A 19958-nucleotide genomic window follows, 5' to 3' on the forward strand; every position below is an offset into this window, starting at 1 on the left:
AAATGCAATATTTGGCATATACACAGATGACTCAGACATTTTCATTCAATACGGCGTCTGTTTGTACAAGAATAAAGTTCAACATATAAACCTACACTATCAATGAAGTGGGGGTCTACATTTTTTATCAGTTTTATTTTGATAAACATGACAATATAACATTGCAACTACATGAAAAGAGGTTTTACTGTTATAAAAATGATTTGTGAGCATTAGTGGAACAGAAGGTTTTAGAATAAACACGAAACACACGTGATCATGCGGTGAATCCGGCCAATCGTGGATCAGCTGTCTTATCATCAGAGCTCGTGCAATCGCTCTGGAGAAGCTGCATTAGCCAGCTGCTATCGAATCACTCTCACGGTACTTTGTTAACATACGTCACATTCACGTGCCATCAGTTCTGCCTCAAGTCAAAATTTCTTACTAGCATGCACTGCTTTCAAGGGATATTTCAGCGATTAGCATATGGCTTTCTATCAGTAGAAACCCTGGAGTATAGTCGAATGATCGTGTGCGCGGGAGTGGCCTCGTAAGGCAGCGAAGCATTCTGGGAATTGTTGTCTTTCATCCCCATGAGACAAAAATACATTTTCTGTCTTATCTCAGTCTAGAAAGCACCAAATTCAAAAATAAGAGAAGAGAAGGGTAGAGAAGGCCAGGTCACCCATAGAACGTAAACGTGTATGAGGCACAACTAAAAAAACAAAATCAGATGAACGAAGACAACATTCTGGGGTGTATGTATTTATAAGGTCGGACAGATATTGTGGCGCCAGACTTTTAAAAAAATAAAAAGAATTTTAAAATTTATACGAAACCTGACAGGAAGCCAGTGCAAGGACTCAAGATAGGAGTAATGTGCTCACTTGTCCTGGACCTTGTCAGGATGCGGGCTGCAGAGTTTTGTACGTACTGTAATTTGTTTAATGTAGATTTTGACACTCCCGCAAGTAGTGCATTACAATAATCAATGTGAGAGAAAACAAACGAATGGATCAGTTTTTCAGCTACTGCAAATGATAGCATGGGGCGCAATTTCTCAGATGAAAAAACAAAATTGTGACCATATTCTGGACACAGGGATCGAAAGTTAAATTTGCATCAATTGTCACACCTACATTTTTTTATTTAATCTGAAACTCCAAGGCAGTACCCATGAATGTGTCTGTGTTAACTTTGCCAATTTGTTGAGCAAACAAATGAGTGAATAAGCATTATCTCAGTCTTATTGCTATTTAGACAGAGAAAATTGAGACATCCAGATTTTTATCTCCGACATACAGTCTTCAAGGAATGCAACCGCTGTATTATCACCTGGTTTAGAATGAATGTAGATTTGGGTGTCATCTGGGTAAAAATGATATTTAAGACCCAGTACTCTAAGAAGCTGTCCCAAGGGGAAAATGTACATACTAAAAAGTAATGGACTCAACACAGATCCCTGGGGAACTCCAAATGTCACTGCGCCCACTTTAAATCTACATCCACCCAGGGACACAAATTGCCTTCAATTGGAAAATAATGACTTAAACCAGTTTAAAACAGTGTCAGTGATACCAAAAACAGATTCCAAACATCAGTAAAAGTAAATGATCCACTGTATCAAACGCCGCACTGAGATCTAACAGAATTAGAATTGAAAAGGAACCAGAGAGCAAATTGTTTTTGACCTTTAATAAAGCCGTTTCAGTGCCATGTTGTTTAGGAAAACCTGATTGGAGAGGTTCAGACAGATTATAGATAGTGATAGAGATGGGTGTATAATTGAGAAGTCACAGTACGCTCAAGCAATTTAGCCAAAAAAAGGGAATTTGAAATGGGGCGAAAATTATTAAGATCGTCCCAATCAACATTGGTCTTTTTAGGTATTGGTGTAATGGCAGCAATTTTTAATCTACTACATTAATGACCTAGCCTGACAAGCCAGACCCACATCAAGATGTTTGGTCTGTAAACTCACCATTGACAGGGCTCAATCCGAGGGGTGGGATAAACGGTTGTCTTTCAAACTCCCTCTGCACGCGATAGCATAGCGCTACAACCAACCAGAGCAACGAAGGTGAAACAGAGCTTGTTGATAGATTAAACATTCGCCGTATCCGGTCGGTTAAACTCCGAACACATCTTCCCTTCTTAAGAATGACTTCAGTGCCGTTCTTTGTTCGATTCTCAGAGAAAAGCTTAACTCCAAGTGCCTTCCAGAGTCGCGGTCAGAGCTGATTCGAAAGACCGCCGTTCGCCAGTTTCTGTGTTTACTAGAAGCACGCAAACGCAACTCGGCTGTCGTCATTATGGCCCCGCCCACCGACTCTATACACGATGTGATTGGCCCGGCAGGAGTTAGGCGATTACAGCTCAGAAGGGTATTGAGAGTTGCTAGACGACACTCGCGGGCAGATCAGTTTTGCTGCCGCTAGGGTGCGTCTAGATTTCTAGGATATTAATGACCCAGTTTAAATACAGATTCATCTTCCCAGCGCTGAACTACCCCTTTAAGTAAGCTGCCGATCAGTCTGTGCATCACTGTATCGAGTCTAACAAGCCTCATGACAATGGAGCACAGGGCAGGATCACATGACAAAACCAGGAAATATGACAGTGACCATGACAAAATAAGAACATGAAACTGAGCAAAACCCAAACACACCGTGACAGTTATATAAATTTTTACAAATATATCATCATACTTGGAATTGTTTATTGATTAATGTTAGAAAACTAGTTCAGATTATATTATAAATTACAGCATATAATTGATAAGTTAGTTAAATGATTTGGCAATAAAGCTATCACCTTTAGCTTCAATGTACCAAAGTACTTTAAAATGAGTATCTGTTCATCTTTTTTTTTTAAAACATACCAATGCATTTGGGGTTTTCCAAGGACTGAATATTATAGTAGTTCATAAGATATAGAAACAAAGTTTCGTCCTAACTATATTACTGTGGTCCAGAACTTACTGGGTATCATTACTGAGGAATCTAATCTTTCCTCTGTGATCAGATTTACATCCGTACCCTTCAGCAGTCTCTCACTTTTCACTTTGCGTCCTATAAGGTTTATTGTCTCCACTGAGCCATTACAGAGACACATAAATCATGCACCAATGACGCTATGGACTAAAACTATGACCTCCAGAAATGAAAAGTGTAATAAAAAATTAGTGTTTGAATCCAGGAGACGACCATTTACATCAGAAAGACAATACACATAAAATTTGACACTTGGTGGCATTTTTAATAGAAACAGACAATTGAGGACAAGACAAGACTATAGGTGAAATCTATCACTGCAATAAAGTGTGTTTAACTGTTAGGGTGATACATTGATTGTAATAATAATAAATGTTTAGCATATCCAGCATATTTTTCTTATGTTCAGCATAAGAAATTGTCATATGAGAATGGTTTCGATGGATGGATGGATGGATGGATGGATGGATGGATGGATGGATGGATGGATGGATGGATGGATGGATGGATGGATGGATGGATGGATGGATGGATGGATGGATGGAAAATTAATGATTTTTCTCCTGAGAAAAAGACCCAATACATTTCACATTTGCTCCCTCCAGAGTCCAAAGCCTGCAATCAAAAGATTTAAATGAACTCTACCATAGCACTTCTTTTTCAATTTTCCCAAGACCAAATTATCTGAGCTCTTCTATCCACAATAATTTGTAAGTTAATATGAAAGATAACTGGGAACTTCGGTGCTATAAATGAAAAACCTCTAAAGAATAACATGCAAAACAGTCTCTCACCTGCAGCCATCTCTGTACTGCTCTGGACCTCCATTGTTGTAGATTGGACAGCCAGAGACACCTGATTCAGAGTGCTGTCTACATCTTGCCTCTGTCCAATCAACTCTCGGTGCAAGGCCTGTGTCGAACAGCACATTCAAGACGCAGAGGTGTGACATTTAAACTAAATGCGGACATTTATCACATCTCATTCCAGGCGCATTAGAGGCGTGAAATTGGAGATATAATTACTTGAAAAGCAATCAGAGAACAATGCATAAACCCAAACATTATAAGCTGAAAAAGTGACTAATTGAGGAACAAAATCTTTGAACCAGAGAGAAGATGTGTTGTGGTCGATATCAGAAGGAAAACTTTTGAATAATTCTGCTTGTTTTTTTACTGATAAAGCAGAATAATATCATCAAAACACATCTAACAATGAGCCATCGACTATACAAATGAATAGGGAAAATGAGGTGCATTCTGTGAGAAAGCGCTTTTTTTTCTGTAAAATACTGATTCATTCAATCACCATTATACATAAAATAATAATTCATAATCTTGTTTACAGCAATATTTATTAGTTATGTTTGTGCTGATAGCCTTATTACAACTGATATAAATAATGCAATGTTTTAAAGTAGTAAATGCACTAAACTCCAATGATAAAATAGTGATGTACATCAAGGACATCAATAATTCAGCAGTGCAACAACACATACAATCATTTCACAGCTTCTGCTTCAGGAAAAAAGTAATCAAGGGGTTTAATTATTTTGTATTGCATCTTTTTATTAAACTAGTGACATCTATAATATCTAAGGACTGCAAGATACCTCTTTAAAAAGGCAATGTGGGCAATGTGGGCAAAGCATGCAGGTAGGAGGTGCTGGTACAAAGATGTAAATTATAAAACATTATGTATAAAATAATAATACAACATCACTCATAATGGACTGTACATGCTTAACTCTCCTCCTACTGAGAATCTATGGTCCTTACAATCAGAAATGCCTTTAAGCGTCTGTTTTATTTGGGTTAACCTGTGGATGATCAATAAACCCGTCTCTTGCGTGATACCCAGAAATGTTGAATATTCTGATCTAATATGATTTCTGACCTGTAAGGTTGCCAGAATTATAATCATACACTGTTTGATAATAGGCCAGAGGAGAACTGGCACCCCGACTGAGTCTGGTTTCTCCCAAGGTTTATTTTTCTCCATCATGCCCTGATGGAGTTTTGCTTCCTTGCCACTGTCGCCTTTGGCTTGGCTTGCTCAGTTGGGGACACTAAAATTCTGATCTAAGTTATTCAACTAAATATACAAATCAAATTAATTTATCAGGTCTTAAATAATTGTATAAACTAATACTGATCTGCCAACATTGTCACTATATGATAAATTAAAATAAGCTGATAATATCACAGTTTTCTCCAGAACGACTGTACAGCTGAATCAAATTTTGTTGCAGTATTGTCCTGTTTAACACTGTGAATCTGCTTTGATACAATTGTCATTGTAAAAGCGCTATATGAATAAAGTTGACTAGATGACACGGCGTGACTGACCGTACAGTAGCCTTGCTGCTGCAGTAAAGTATGTACGTCCTCTCCCATCGGCCTTTGCCGTGTCAGCTCCTCATCTTTCAGCTTTACCCAAAACCAAAGCTCTTCGAGGATAGCTATCAGTCCGGTCCATTTCTCCACACCGGCCTCCAAACACTCTCTGTAAGCACATGACAATTTAAAGGAATTTTCTGGATGTTATGACCTGTTTCCGAAATATTTGTTTGTTTGTTTGTTTTGCTGGGTATATATTACACAGACCTTCTTGAGGCTATATGAAAGTGCTCCACATCTCTGAACTTATCAAGCTCTTGTGCCTTGGTATTTGGGATCTGACCTCTCGAAGCCCTTTTAGAAAGATCCGACTGGGTGTCAGCATCTGTCTGAATGTCCTGAGGAGACATAACAGCATGCAGCAGCTAAAATTGCACCAATTCCAACAACTATCAATGGACACTGATTAAGTGATCTTCCCCTTGTTTTGTCTCCTATAAATGGAATTAAAGTGAATCAGAAATAGCACTGCTTCAATGGCCATTTAATGAGACTAATGCATGAAGACAAAAGCTGACAAAAGTGACAGGCAATTAGGTCATTCAAAACATGCGGTTGACAGAACACTTACCTACTTGAAAAATAACCTCAAACATCAGACATCTCACCTGCCTTCAGCAGTCTGCTGTAATTCCTACCTATAAAACTTTCATTTATGGTGGCAGTCGCCTTAAAGCTTCCACAGACATATAATGACTGGTTGGTTTATTTCAGAGGAAATGTAGCTCTCTCGTTTAGGGCTGCAGTGATGATATACAACCAAAGAAAGACATCAAGCAGAGACATAACAGACAGTCTTTGCTTATCATGCTGGAACCCTTTATAGCATTATCTATTCTGCTAATAAGTAGAGCTGGGAAAGATGAAACAAAATTAAATTTGCCATCATTATTACTAAATTATCTTTATTATCTTTATTACTTATCATTATTTTAAAAAATGGTCACAATCTTGTGTGCTCATTGCATGCATTATAATGAGGTTGTAAAAAAAAAAAGTACACACGTTTGAAAAAAAATATTCAGAAGCGTGGGTCGCTGGATTAAAAAAAGACACGGTGATACACTGTACATCGTAAAAAGTTGCCTGAATTTTTTTACATTAACAAACGGCGAAATTACGGTAGTAGAACTTTTTATTTTTTTATTTTTGCACTACACAAACATTAATTGCAATTTAATTTAAAATATGACTAAGCTACCTCACCCTCTAAAATAAAAGTTGGGTTTAATGTGGACAAACCCAGCAATTCGGTTGTTTTAACCCAGAGGTTGGGTTAAATGTTTGCTTAAATCAACCCCATTGAGTGCATACAGTCTGATATAATATCTAATTATCTAACTAACTGTTAGATTTAGTGGATACCCACCATTAAAGTGTTAGTTTACCCAAAAGTTTGCCTGACAAGGCAAACTCACGTCAAGATGTTGGGTCTGGAACACACAGTTGGCAGCGCTCAAGTGTTTTTGTCAACAAATTGTTGTCTTTCAAATTCCCTCTGCACGAAATAGGATAGTGCTACAGAACAACAAAGAAGGTGAAGCGGGGTTAATTGACAGATTAAACTCAGAACACAGCTTCCTTTTTTGCCGTTCTTTGATATTTTCTCAAAGAAAAGCTTAACTCCATGTCTTCCAGCGTCACAGCCGAAGCAGATTCAAAAGACCACCGTTCGACAGCATCTAGTAGTAGCAGAACCGTTACAACTCTGGCGTCATGATGTTAAAGGTGGGGTAAGTGCTATCTGGTAACCGTTGTTGGTATTTCACATCACCAAAACAAACACGCCCATACCCCCAAAAGGGTCTCGCCCCTATTTTGATAGCGCCGCCCCACACACGTAATCCAGAGGCATCAACGGCTACGGCAGAATCTCTGTGTATCTAATCCAGGTCGAATATTCAATGAAAAAGTAATCCCTTCTATCACAAAAACACAAACCGTTCTTGTGAACAACTCGATAGTACACGAGCAAGACAGTCCAGCTAACGAACATATTACAATTATGACCAGATTAGAGTCATAGCGATCACAAAAACACGCACAAACTGTTCTCATGAACAACTCTATAGCACGAGCCGACAGTCCAACTAACGACATATTACAATTATGACCAGATTAGAGATAGCGTTTAAACTGTTCTCAGGAACAACTCTATAGAACACAAGCACGACAGTCCAGCTAATGACATATTACAATTATGACTGGATAAGGGTTATATAGATCATTAAAAGAGTAAGTAAACATATATTAGGAGTATAGTATCTTACTTGTCGGAGACATTGTGCGAGCTGATCTTGAAGCACACAGGGAGGAGATTTAGATGCTCCATACGGTGTGGAAATGAACGGGTCTTTATCATCGCTGAAGTGAGACACAATTACGATCACAAATGGACTAACAAGCGAACATGACACACGAGCATAGTCGAGCAGCATGTATTAGGCTAGTTCTCGGCTAATGTCCGTCATGTGTGACTTGTGTGTTTTGAATAATGATGTACACAGAGCGAGCGCTCTTGTCACCATCAATAGTAGACACGCCCCTTACCTGCTGATTGGCTACAAGTCTGTTATTCCACTCGGCCCGTGTCCTTTTTCTAAAACGGTTTTGAAATAAGACTTACCCCACCTTTAAAGCAGCACTAGGTAACTTTTCAACCTTCATAATATATTTTCAAGACTCTTGTGATGATACATCGACTTACAATAGGTTGAATGACACGTCTGCCATAGCTTGACAGGGTCTGTATCATTTTTAATCGTACTTTTAAACTTCGGGTTTCGGGTAGTAACCCAAGAAAAAAAAGAACTACAAAATTCGACTGCTTTACAGCATATACTGCACTTCCACCAACACCCACACTTCCTTAAATTCGGACGTGCGAGCCCAACTTTGTTCGTCGGATAATATAGTCATGTCCGAAGCAGCACAGACAAATAAGAAAGAAAAGGTTTTGTTGGAGGAAAGCAATAAGAGGAAACGAAAAAGTGATGGGATTAAAGGCAGGACGGGGATCAACATGTGACCAGCGTTTGCTCGTCGGCGTGAGCTGAAGGAGGCGTGCCCGAGCGATGCTGTCATGCTTGTTACGGTGATTACCTACCACTCAAACATTGAACTGAAGTTTCATATAGATTCTGTAAAACGGTAACCAACAGACTACTATAATGACGCTGGCTTGTAAACGTGAGCATCGTGATTATTTGGCGTTTGAAAAAAATAAAACCCATAAAATTATATTCATATGACATGCTGAAACATATGCCACTGACTGTACCTGGGATAAAGACATTTCACACGCGACGCCAGAAGAACACCTGCATGTGAACTCCTCCTGCAGTGTTCAGGGGAACTGTTAGTGCTGCACCAACCCACGGGGACGCTTTTATGAAGTTATTTGGCCTGTCCCGCACCACTGTATATCTTTTTACAACCCGCCCCGCACCCGCGACCATTAAATAGACATACGGGGTCCGCAGGTTATGAGACGACCCGCGCATTACTAGTTCAGGGCTATCATGTCAACAATTGCATACATGAGTTTACGACAGTAGTTGAGGCATTATTTTTTCCCAACTGTAGGGGGACCCAGAGAGCAAAAGTTGCAAAGTGCTGCTTTAAGCCCGCCCACTGATTCATACACAATGTGATTGGCATTAGTTTGGTTTTTCAAGCTTGTGAGGCAACGGGATATTCCATTGACAGCTACACAATTACCACTTTGCCTCATCAAAAAGTCTGTAAAGTCTGTAAAGCTCAAGCACGTTTGCTAAATTGGTGTGCGAGAACCAATGATGTTCCTTCTTGAATGTCAAACAAGCAAGTTTTAAATTGTTTGTACATGTTTTAAAGTGACTTTTTCAGTCTAATAAATGTAATATGGCCCTAAGTATTTCATAGGGTCAGGGCACTAAAGGTTTGCTTGCTTTTAGTCTGAGAAATCACAGATTGGCACACTTTTGGAGAGAAAGACATAAGGAAGAGGTTTATAAATGTCAACGGATTAATGTTCTTGCCATCTCAGTGCCAGCTGCAGTTTGTGCATAATGCAACAGCTCTCTGTGAAGAATAGAGAGCAATTGTGCAACTCAGACAGGAGCAGAAGTGACCAGGATGGCTGAGTCGTTAAGGCGTTGGACTTAAGATCCAATGAATGTATGTCCTTGTGGGTTCGAACCCCACTCCTGGTAGAGCTGCACAAATTTTCAATTAAATCAAAAGATGCTGGGTTGTTGTGCTTATTATAAGATGACTTATCAAAGTGCTCCTGGGGCCTGTTGCACAAAAGTAGAATTAAGACATCCGGGATAAATGACTCAGCTGAGCTCAATAAAGCCAAAACATGTGCGTCCAGGCTTAATTGGTTGCACAAAGACCAAGCCAGGATGAGCAGACACGGATTCATTAAGCCAGGTGAAACCAATCCTGGATATGTGCGCGCTCACGGCTCACTCAAATAGACCCCGCCACAGATCACAGATTAACTGATTTACCATGGCAACTAGAGCCGCGTACTTTTCCCCGTCGGAAGCACAAATCCTCATGGAGGCATACGAGGAGGTAAAATATATAATTAAGAAGAAAGGCAACACCGCCACAGTGATAAAGCAAAGAGAAAAAGCGTGGCAAAGTATTGCAGACCGCCTGAATGCGTAAGTAGTGCACAATTACACACTCACCGCTCCGCTGAAACATCACAATTACAAATCAAATATTTAATTCACATCTCCAAAAACGCAGTTGTAGGCTACTGTAATTATGAAACGGTTACATTTTTTATTGAAATGCACTGCATATATGAGTGAAATTGTGTAACGTAACTCCATCACACTGTATAAAGCTATGATATATTATTATTAAAGCCTTACATTATTATTTTACGTTACTACGCTCAGTACGGTTTAATCTTAGCCGTTGTACTCTGCTTATTATGTTGTCCACCGTTTTTTTTTTGTGTTTCCCCTGCTTTTATTAATGTAAAGCAGCTTTGACAGAATGAAACAATTGTGAAAAGTGCTATATAAATAAAATTTTCTTGAATACATAGATGAGCTATAATAATAATCACTTTAATTTATATAGCGCCTTTCAAAGGAGTGAGCAACCAACCTTGGGTCCTTTCTTACTTAGTATTTTTGTCTTGTTTTCAGTCCAAAAAAAAATATCTAAAAAAAATCTTAAATATTTTCGAGAGCAAAATAACCTAGGAAAATCTATCTATCTATCAGTGCCTATCACAAGGTAAGCCACACAACCCCTATTTATAACCATCATGGCTGTGTCAAGAATATCACTGTGTTTATGAGGTAGTAATGATGAGATTTTGTGTTGACAGGTGAATTCTCTGGTGTGTTGCTGGGAGACAGGGGGTATGGCTGCCAGCCTTTTCTCCTGACACCTTTCACAGACCCCCAGGAAGCACAGCAGGCCTACAACCATGCCCATGCCAGGACCAGGGCCAGAGTTGAAATGACCTTTGGCCTCCTGAAGGCACGCTTTCACTCCCTGCACAAATTAAGGGTCAACCCTGTTAGGGCATGTGATATTACTGTGGCTTGTGCTGTCCTCCACAATGTGGCCTGCCTGAGGAAGGAGAGGGCCCCCAGAGTGCCACCAGCCATGGACTGGGACAATCCGGCAATCTTCCCTGATGACGACAGTGGTCGGCTGCTGAGGGACCAATATGTGTTGAATTATTTTAGTTAGTATGTGTGCTTTCAATTTAGGTAAAAAAATGTCCTGCTGTGGCAGAGGAAATAGGGTTTTTTTGGGTTGTTTTTTTTTTTTACGAATTTGGCCTCTTATGATGATTGTGCGGTATACTGTGTGTAATACAAGGCTGCAGGGAGGCTACTGCATCCATTCATTTGTCTGTTCAGTTGATGTGTATGGATTTGTCCTGCATTTATTTTAGTGTGCAGACATGCAGGGTGTGTTATATACAGACCTTTGAATGTGTATGTATCATTTTGTATAATATGCTTTGATTCTGTGCTTTCCATCTTGTAGAGTCACTGTGACTTCAGTTTCGAAAGGAGCTGATAGTTTACCTGCTTTTTGTCCTTATTTAATAAAGGAACATAATGTTACACATTGTGTTTTTATATTCATATGGAATGTGTATTTGTTTATATGACAGAGTACTAGGGCCCCACTGAGGAAAAAGGATAAAGTCATAAATTTATGAGGCTGGTTCTTTCTGCAGAAAAGCAACATAATCTTTTTACAGTTTTGATAGTTATGACAATGTGATACTTCATATTCTGGCACATCAGCATGTCTTTGTTTATGAAACCATACTGAAGTACAATTTCACGAAATGCCCCACATCTGTCATTTTAACAACTGTCCTCCTTTAAAACAACTGGTTACAATATTATGACTTGTCTTTTTTTCCCTCTGTGGCCCTAATATTCTGTCATTTTATATATAGCCTTATAGTCTATTGGAAACTGTAAATTATCTAATGATAGCAACATCATCTAAAAATCATTATTTTTCCAAAATGATTGAAATTAATGATCACAAACGTTTAAATAATGACAGTGGGTCTAGTTATATGTGATAACAATGTATAGTGAGCAGTGAAATAACTATTGGTTTCCATTTGTGGTGACTGCTGACTGACATTAGGGATGAGATTAAATAGATCCTGGAATTTAGCCTGGTCTGGAGCAGGCTAGTTCCACAGAATAAATCTCCATGGTAATTTATACCATAACATATCCTCCTGCCCCCTATCCAGCTTTAGTGCAACCGGATTAGGGATCAATTGAGCCAGGATCACCAAGATATCCTGGCTTAATCCCTTATCCTACTTTTGTGCAACAGGCCCCTGACGAGCCAAACATGTCAACAATGCACCAATTTCTGTGTAATTGATAATACACTTTGGACAAGGCAAACTGCATTTCCTGTGCTTTATATGTTTTTAGTTTTAACACACGCAGAAGCTGTATAAAGTACAAATCTAACAATCTCAAAAAATAACATGCTTAAAAGGTTCTATGTCCCATATCAAATCTCTGAAAAGAGTGAAATCTTTCAGCAGTAAAAGTGTGTTGCTTTTGGGAGATCAGAGATTATCATTGTTTTAAGACATCATGTTGTTCATTAAAGTCAATGAATTAATGTTTCATAGCATCTCATAGCTACAATGCCAACTTAAGCTATGAGATGCAACATCTTGTTGAGAAAGGATGGGTGAGTGGTTAAGGCAATAGCGCTCAAGGGCCAGTGGGCAAATGTTCTTGTGGGTTCAAACCTCACTCCTGGTAGAGCTTCCTAATGTGAAAAATAGATTTTTATGAAATATATAAATGTTTACTTTGGAAGATACGCAACCAACAGAATGTGCTTCTAAATTATTTTTTCAGAACTGTCGAAAAGCATCAAGATACAAATGTAAAACTTGTCCTTAAAGGTCCCGTTCTTCGCGTGTTTTCGAAGCTTTGATTATGTTTACAGTACGCAATAAAACATGTATTCATGTTTCGCGTGTAAAAAAAACAGTATTTTTCACATAACAATTTACTTATCTGTACACCGCTGTTTTCTCTGTCCTAAAAACGGCCTGATGATTTCCTTGTTCTATGAAGTCCCTCCTTCAGAAATACGTAATGAGTTCTGATTGGGCCAGCGCTTCCCGTGTTGTGATTGGACAGCAGCTTAGCGCACTTTGCCCGGAAAGGTCCCGCCTCTTACCATAACGGGGAGATGCAAGCGCTGAATGCTCGCTCTTCTCCACGTGGGAGAGCAAAAAGACCAGGCCCCCTATTTTGCGTGTTCTTGTGGGCGGAGGGTTAGTCAACAAACGGTTCTAGTGACTTCATTCCTGAAGGAAGTGCAGGGGTGTAGTCCAAACCGGCCGTTCGCTGTAGGCTTTGAAAGGAAACTTCTGTTAAATAAAATATCTCGCTTGGCATTGAACTTTGAGCTTTATCATTTTACAGGTATTATTTATGCTCCAACAGCAACATTTCACACTAACTTAAGTTTGAAAGATGGAATCGCGAAGAACAGGACCTTTAAATACAATCAAAGGTTATATATGTTATACTACCTAGTTTAATGTGATTCATTAAAAAACACACACCTGTTCTGTGGGTCATTAGAAACAAAGACCCTGTTTACACCTGCTATTAAGATGTGTTTTGGTCAATTAGTCACAAATAATAGAGGCCGACACATCCCCATTTACACCTGGTGTTTTAATCCGTCTCTTTTGTCCACTTTCAGCTACTTCTGTCCTGATTTCCTTTAAAGAAGGGTCCCTATAGGCAGGTAAATGTATGGGATTTTTCAGATCTTTTCAATGGAAGACATTTACATATGAATGCAAAAAGAGATGAAGAGCTTTTTTTCTGTTCTGAAAGCCGCAAGACCATGCTGAATGTGGTGAGAGTGTGTTAGAAATCAGGAATGGTGAGAGAACATTGTGCTTGAAAAGTTGTCCATCTTCAAACCTAACTTGGCTCTTTATCCTGTCTGCCTGGTGTCTCGTAACATTTACGCATTAGGTCACTATAGGCTCTTAGGTCTTTTGAGGCTGTTCAAAATCATTTGACAACATGAGCATTTACACTACAAAAGAAATCCGGTCTAATGTGTTTTCAACTACCTCTGGAAGTGGTCAAAAGTGGACAAGCTCAAAACATTTTAGACCCAGTTTACACTATACTGTAAAAAAAAAAAAAATGGATGTAGTGTTTGTGATGTCACCCATAGGATTCCAATGAGTCGTTCTGAAGCGCAAAGAGGAGACGAGCTGCCGTTGCCATCTTGCCAGCACGTCATCGCCCGGTTAACAGAAAATGGGCAAAGAGGTGGGATGTGGGCGGAGTTGAGATGTCACAATGACTATAGACGGCGGATAAATGGCTATCCACCTGTCACTCAAAGTAACCACGCCCTTAATTATGCAGAACTTTAAGGCTTCATAATGTAAACGAATGAGTTATAAAAAATTCCCCCCCCCCCTCACAGTTGTTGTGAAGGGCAAAAATAGCTGTATAGACCAAAACCAAAACACATTTTTAATGTAAACAGGCCCAAAATCTTAAATTAAGGTCATTTCCGTACCACAACCACCAGGATGGCCGAGTAGTTAAGGCATTGTCCAATGGAAAAATGTCCTTGTTGGTTTGAACCCACTCCTGGTAGAGCTCCATAACTTTGCAACATAATGCAATATATATGTGTTCCACTTTGGTTACAAAGTGAGCTTTGTTTAGTAGCAGACAACAACTTAATTGCCAGTAATTGCCAATGTCACTTTGATAACGGTATGTTTTTAAAAAATGTGCACTTTAAAACCATTTTCAAAAGTTTGCATTTTTATGCCCTTTTAGGGCCGTTTACACTACACCAATTTCAACTGAAAACCTTTTTTGTTTTTCGGCTGTTCAGTTACATGACAACAGCGGGCCTGAGAATGCAAACTTTTGAAGTTTACCATAAACATCAAAGTGTAAAACTACAAAAAAAAAAATGAAAACGGTGACGCCATGGGCATGCATATTGTGTGTTGTCTATTGGCGCATTTTTTTAAATAATTTTTTTAAGTGGCATTGCCAACTACTGGCCAGGCATGCATAATACCGCATTTTTAGTTGTTTTCACAGATCCAGTGAACAGGGATCATTTTGACAAAATTGTCGTCGGCACGCAAAAAATGCAAAGGAAAACCATTTCCGTTTTTAGTATATCGTTGTAGTGTATACTTACCCTTAGTTAATACATTGATTGGATTCTAACTACCTATAGCTTAATGTGGTGCATTTTAATTAAAAAAGGTATGTGGTCATTAGAAACAAGGAAACGACCAAATCTATTTCATCAATTTGAGGTCTCTCATACTTCACACAGGATGGCCGAGTGGTTAAGGCGTTGGACTTAAGATCCAATGGACAAATGTCCTCGTGGGTTCAAACCCCAATCCTGGTAATGAGCTGGGATTTTAAAAAGCTTATGCATATATTCATGAAAAATACAGTTGGGATTGTACCACCAGAGAATAAACAGGTGAGGCTTTCTGAGCAAGATTCCTGATATGGATTTGTTTCAACCTATTTAGCCCCAGATTACTCGATTCCTTTTTTTGCACTATTTTAAGGTTAAAACATTTTTATTGCTCTTTTATTTTCTTGTGGTGCTACCGAACCTCTCAAAACATTAGCCTACTGACAATCTGCAAACCCAAATACACATCACAAATAGATCTGAATTAAATGCAACTCAGACTAAACAAAGTAATTTTACAAAACACTCTTTTACCTTGCACATTTTCTGATAACGTGGGGATGTGACAGCCATTCTTTGGATGTGCTGAAGAAAAAGCATCACTTTCTGCAGAGAAGATCTCACCATAGCCATTATCTTCAGACTGCTGGGCTTGTGTAAGATTCTCATCCTAAAGGACTGCCGCTCCTAATGTTTGCACAATTAGCACATCATCTAGGCTTTGAAAGTGCATCCAAATACTCCTACAGCATGTCCAACAACTTAAGAGGTTATTTGCAAGTGTGAAGTAGAGAAACGGCTCTCTAAAGCAGCAAATAAAGCCTGCACAAAGATCCGACCCAAGAGATGTCCTGTCTTCAGGCTCGTACTTTAATCTTCAAAGGGATACTGAACAATGAAGAGAGGAGTGATTCAGAACCATGAAAATTGAAAGTTGAGCTACGTTGCAAAAGCTTGTTTCCTTGTCAGCAAAAACTCCCCGTGTGGATGAGACGATGCTGAGCGAGAGAACCAGAGTCTGAGTGAGTGGCAGAGAGAAAGAGAGAGAGAGAGATTTGGGGAGAGCACACAGTATGCACACAGCATGATACAGTCTTAAACAAAATGAAATCTTTTGTTCATTATAAATGATTTTAAATAAGCATTGCCTGGATTTCAGAATGTCATATTTGATTTGTCTCCTTTTACAGAATGAGAATGATTCATCTTGAGCTTCACTGGAAGCAATAACATCTGACTGTCTGTATAAGAGTCACAAGATCAAAGTCACTTTATTTGATAAAATGACCAAGAAAATGTCTTGGCTTCTTAGTGATATTATGAATTACAGGCATATCTACCGGAGAGTACACAAGCAACAGTTGTATTAAATAAATGAAATGGACACTCTTAGAAGAAAAGATTGTGTATAGTACTCAACTGAACAAAATATACTATAAAACTGGAATAGTGTTTTTTTTTTAGATATTTTACTGAAGAAAAGTACACAGTGCACCTTTAAATAGTGAATAAACAACCCATTAAACATGAAAATAGTTCTTTAAAATGGAGTCAAGATCTCCAGGGTTCTATATAGAACCACATAGAATCTTTTTGGTCTAAAAGATGGCTGAACTGGACTTCAGATTCTTGTGTGCTTGAACTCCAGTTCTAATAGAATCTCCAAATCGTTAAATTTAATTGGACTTTGTGGGTAAATGTGGTATGACGAAGTAGCTCTTAATTACATGGTAAATCAATAACACATTTAGGTGATTAATAAATTGAGAGGAAAGGCTTTAACCCCATATAACAATTCCGCAAGATAATTGCCACTTTTAGTATTTGCTAAATGTTTTTGGCAGCCTATCATTTGAGTAGCATATTCCTAGTCAATATCATTTTTACCTTTATAAGCATCATTAGATTTAATTTGCAATATCATTGTTCTGTTCAGCTTTATAAATGTGTATTTTTTTATTTATCAGAATAACCAAAAAGCCCCTAAAATTTCAGCCTAAATACAGACATCCCAAAACAAATCTTACAAGAAACTCATATAAAAGAGGATTAAGTAAAGTAACATGAGGTGGTCGGTTAACAAACTGTTCTGTGACCAGGATGGCTGAAAGGTAAAAGCGTCGGACTTAAGATCCAATGGACAAATGTCCTTGTGTGTTAAAACCCCAACCCGACTCCTGGTAGAAGCGTGATAACTTTAATTGGACTGCTTTGATGTTTACAGGTTCAGGGTGCTGTCAGTAATGTTTCTGAGAGGTTGTCCTGAAACAAACAATCAGACACACTATATGTTTACAGTTCAACAATGTATAAAAAATAAAATAAAAGGTTTCCTTTGCTCAATGTTTCCTGTGCTCGCGTACAGACAAAACATTGTTAAAAACGATACCAATTCATATGGAAATCCTGTATTATACATGGCAGACCAGTAGCCCCATTTCCACCAAAATTTACCCTGAACGTTTACCCTTTACTCTGGTTGAAATAAAATTCTTCATGGAGTCAGCCAAAAAAAATGTTGCATGAACTCAACTAATGACCACCCCCGAAAATTCCTGAACTTTGAAAAAAAAATACCTTTCTGAGGGGGGAAATTTTGCCCGGAACTTCATTTATACCCTGGTCCCTGCGGTCGAAATACGCAGAGTACCACCTGAAAGTCCCTAGTTTCTGGAGAACGTTCCTGCAGTGGAAACGTGGCTTTAGTAAAAACACCACGTGCCTATAACCGTGATCCCCCCAAACTAGTTCAGTAGAAACTCCACCCTGAAGCTGATTCTTGAGATTTTATTGGTCATGTCAATCTCAGTACACTCTAAAAAATGCTGGGTTAAAAACAACCCAAGTTGGGTTGAAAATGCACCAACCCAACAATTGGGTTGTTTTAACCCAATGGTTGAGTTGTTTTAACCCAGTGGTTGGGTTAAATGTTGCTTAAGACAACCCAATTGCTGGGTAAGAACAACTCAACCATTGGGTTAAAACAACCCAATTGTTGGGTTGGTGCATTTTCAACCCAACTTGGGTTGTTTTTAACCCAGCATTTTTTAGAGTGTAGTAATTGCCTACACCAAACACTGATCTCGAAACCAACTGTGTACAAACAGTTTTGGCTCGACTTATCAAGACAGTTTTGCAAGATGGCTACTGTCTGTATACTTGTAATGGACTGTCTTTATAAAGTATCTTCTTATTAAACTGTTTGTACACTCACAAAGTGCTCAATGCTTCGGTTTGCATATAGGGACCCTCATTATGCTACCGTGTTAGTGTGAGGCTATTTTAAGCCTTGTTAGTGGTATTATCTAGTGATTTAATTTTACTTACTACACTAGCTTTATAAGCTAATCTGTTTTTAGAGATAAAACTTTTTAAATTCGATTTTCATGAAAACACATCCCAGAGAACGATCTACTTGGTAACAATGTGATAATTACTGGAGTTGTCCTTTAACCAATGAAATTAGCTGCAGAGTGGGATTTCTGATAAAGTGGTTTGGGGCAAAAATGGGTCTCGGATCTCTCACGGAGGAGCGACGGAAGCATAAAAGCTGGAGCTTTTACTGTGTGTGTGTGTTTTACTTTCATTTTGTTTACATTCAGATTAAAGTCATTACATGTTCGCAGGTTCCTGCCTCCTTCTTCCCATATCAACATACTCTTGTCTCTGTTACATTGGTGCCAAAACCTGGAGGATGGAGGGACATGCTGTCGGAGAGAAGACCAGACCTGGACTGTTTTATTGTGTGTGTGTGTGTGTGTGTGGCAACCGTCTGTAAGGGGCTGTCTGCGTGTTTACTTTCAGATTGTGTTTTGTTTATTAAAGTTGTTAAATATTCCCCGGCTCCAGCCTCCTTCTTCCAATATCTACATACCCCATTACATTGGTGCTGAAACCCGGAGGAGGGATATGCTGTCGGAGAGGCTTCGCTGCTTGCCACATACACATGTTTAGTATAGAGGTGTAGTCTTTCTTTACAAAATCACCTCGTCAACTGGCCTTGCATGAATAATACAGCGTTTTTAGTTTACGTGGAGCCGTGTGAACGGGATAACTGTAAAGGAAAACTTTTTTATTTTTATTTTAGTACATCGATGTAGTGTAAACACTTTCATATTAATTGTTCTCCACGTTCGTCATTCATTTATTCTGCTAAATATTTAAAAATATCAACAGATAGAACAGTCAAATTGTTTTATTATGGAAAACAACTACACAATTAACTAATTAAATATGCACTAATAATTTATTTCCATGACCCCTAAACCATACAATTTATTCAGTTGCTTAGTCAATATATAGGCCTGCTGAAAAGAACCCGCTAAACTAAGCTAGTCGGGTTTTGGACACTTTTTTACCTGCCCTGGCTGATCTTAGCTTGTCAAGATTGGAGACCAGCTAAAAGACCAGATAAACCAGCAGAACACAAGCTTGGAGACCAGCTGAACTCAGCCAACCAACCTAGACTGGTTTTAGCATGGTTTTTCAGGAGGGAGGGTTTAGATTAAACAAGGATTAGGCCTTAGTTAAATTAGGACATTTAAGTAGCATTTATAAATATGCCCTAGAAAAAAAATTACTGTTGTACATCTTAAAGGGGGGGGGGGGGGGGGCTGTTTCATGCATACTGAGCTTTTTACACTGTTTAAGACTTGGATTCCAATACTAAACATAGACAAAGTTTCAAAAACTAATGTTGGACGTTTGATGGAGTATTTCTGTGTCAAAAATACTCCTTCCGGTTTCTCACAAGTTTCGGAGAGTTTTTTTTCGCGTATGGGTCGGCTTGGCGTCGATAGAGCGGAAGGTCCTTGTATGGGCCGTACGGGCTCTTCTCCTG

The 19958-nt window shown here is 38.8% G+C and overlaps 1 protein-coding gene and 2 non-coding genes across 3 annotated transcripts in view; 2 read left to right on the forward strand and 1 right to left on the reverse strand.

Annotated features, from left to right (window-relative positions):
* The window catches only part of LOC137091571 (utrophin-like), a 53080-nt gene extending 37088 nt beyond the window's left edge, over positions 1–15992 (reverse strand). Inside the window, exons 1-4 of the mRNA XM_067456120.1 lie at positions 15653–15992; positions 5582–5712; positions 5324–5480; positions 3770–3887 (exon numbers count right to left, since the gene is read on the reverse strand). Of these exons, the coding sequence (XP_067312221.1) occupies positions 3770–3887; positions 5324–5480; positions 5582–5712; positions 15653–15787 (541 nt within the window). The 5' untranslated portion in view covers positions 15788–15992. The remainder of the gene's footprint in view (positions 1–3769; positions 3888–5323; positions 5481–5581; positions 5713–15652) is intronic.
* trnal-uaa (transfer RNA leucine (anticodon UAA)) lies at positions 9485–9567 on the forward strand. The gene has a single exon. It is a non-coding gene; the product is annotated as a tRNA-Leu (tRNA).
* Positions 15239–15322, forward strand: trnal-uaa (transfer RNA leucine (anticodon UAA)). The gene has a single exon. It is a non-coding gene; the product is annotated as a tRNA-Leu (tRNA).
* Positions 15993–19958: the final 3966 nt, after the last annotated feature.

Source organism: Pseudorasbora parva, chromosome 10, assembly GCF_024679245.1.
Source record: "Pseudorasbora parva isolate DD20220531a chromosome 10, ASM2467924v1, whole genome shotgun sequence".
NCBI classification, from domain to species: Eukaryota; Metazoa; Chordata; class Actinopteri; order Cypriniformes; family Gobionidae; genus Pseudorasbora; species Pseudorasbora parva.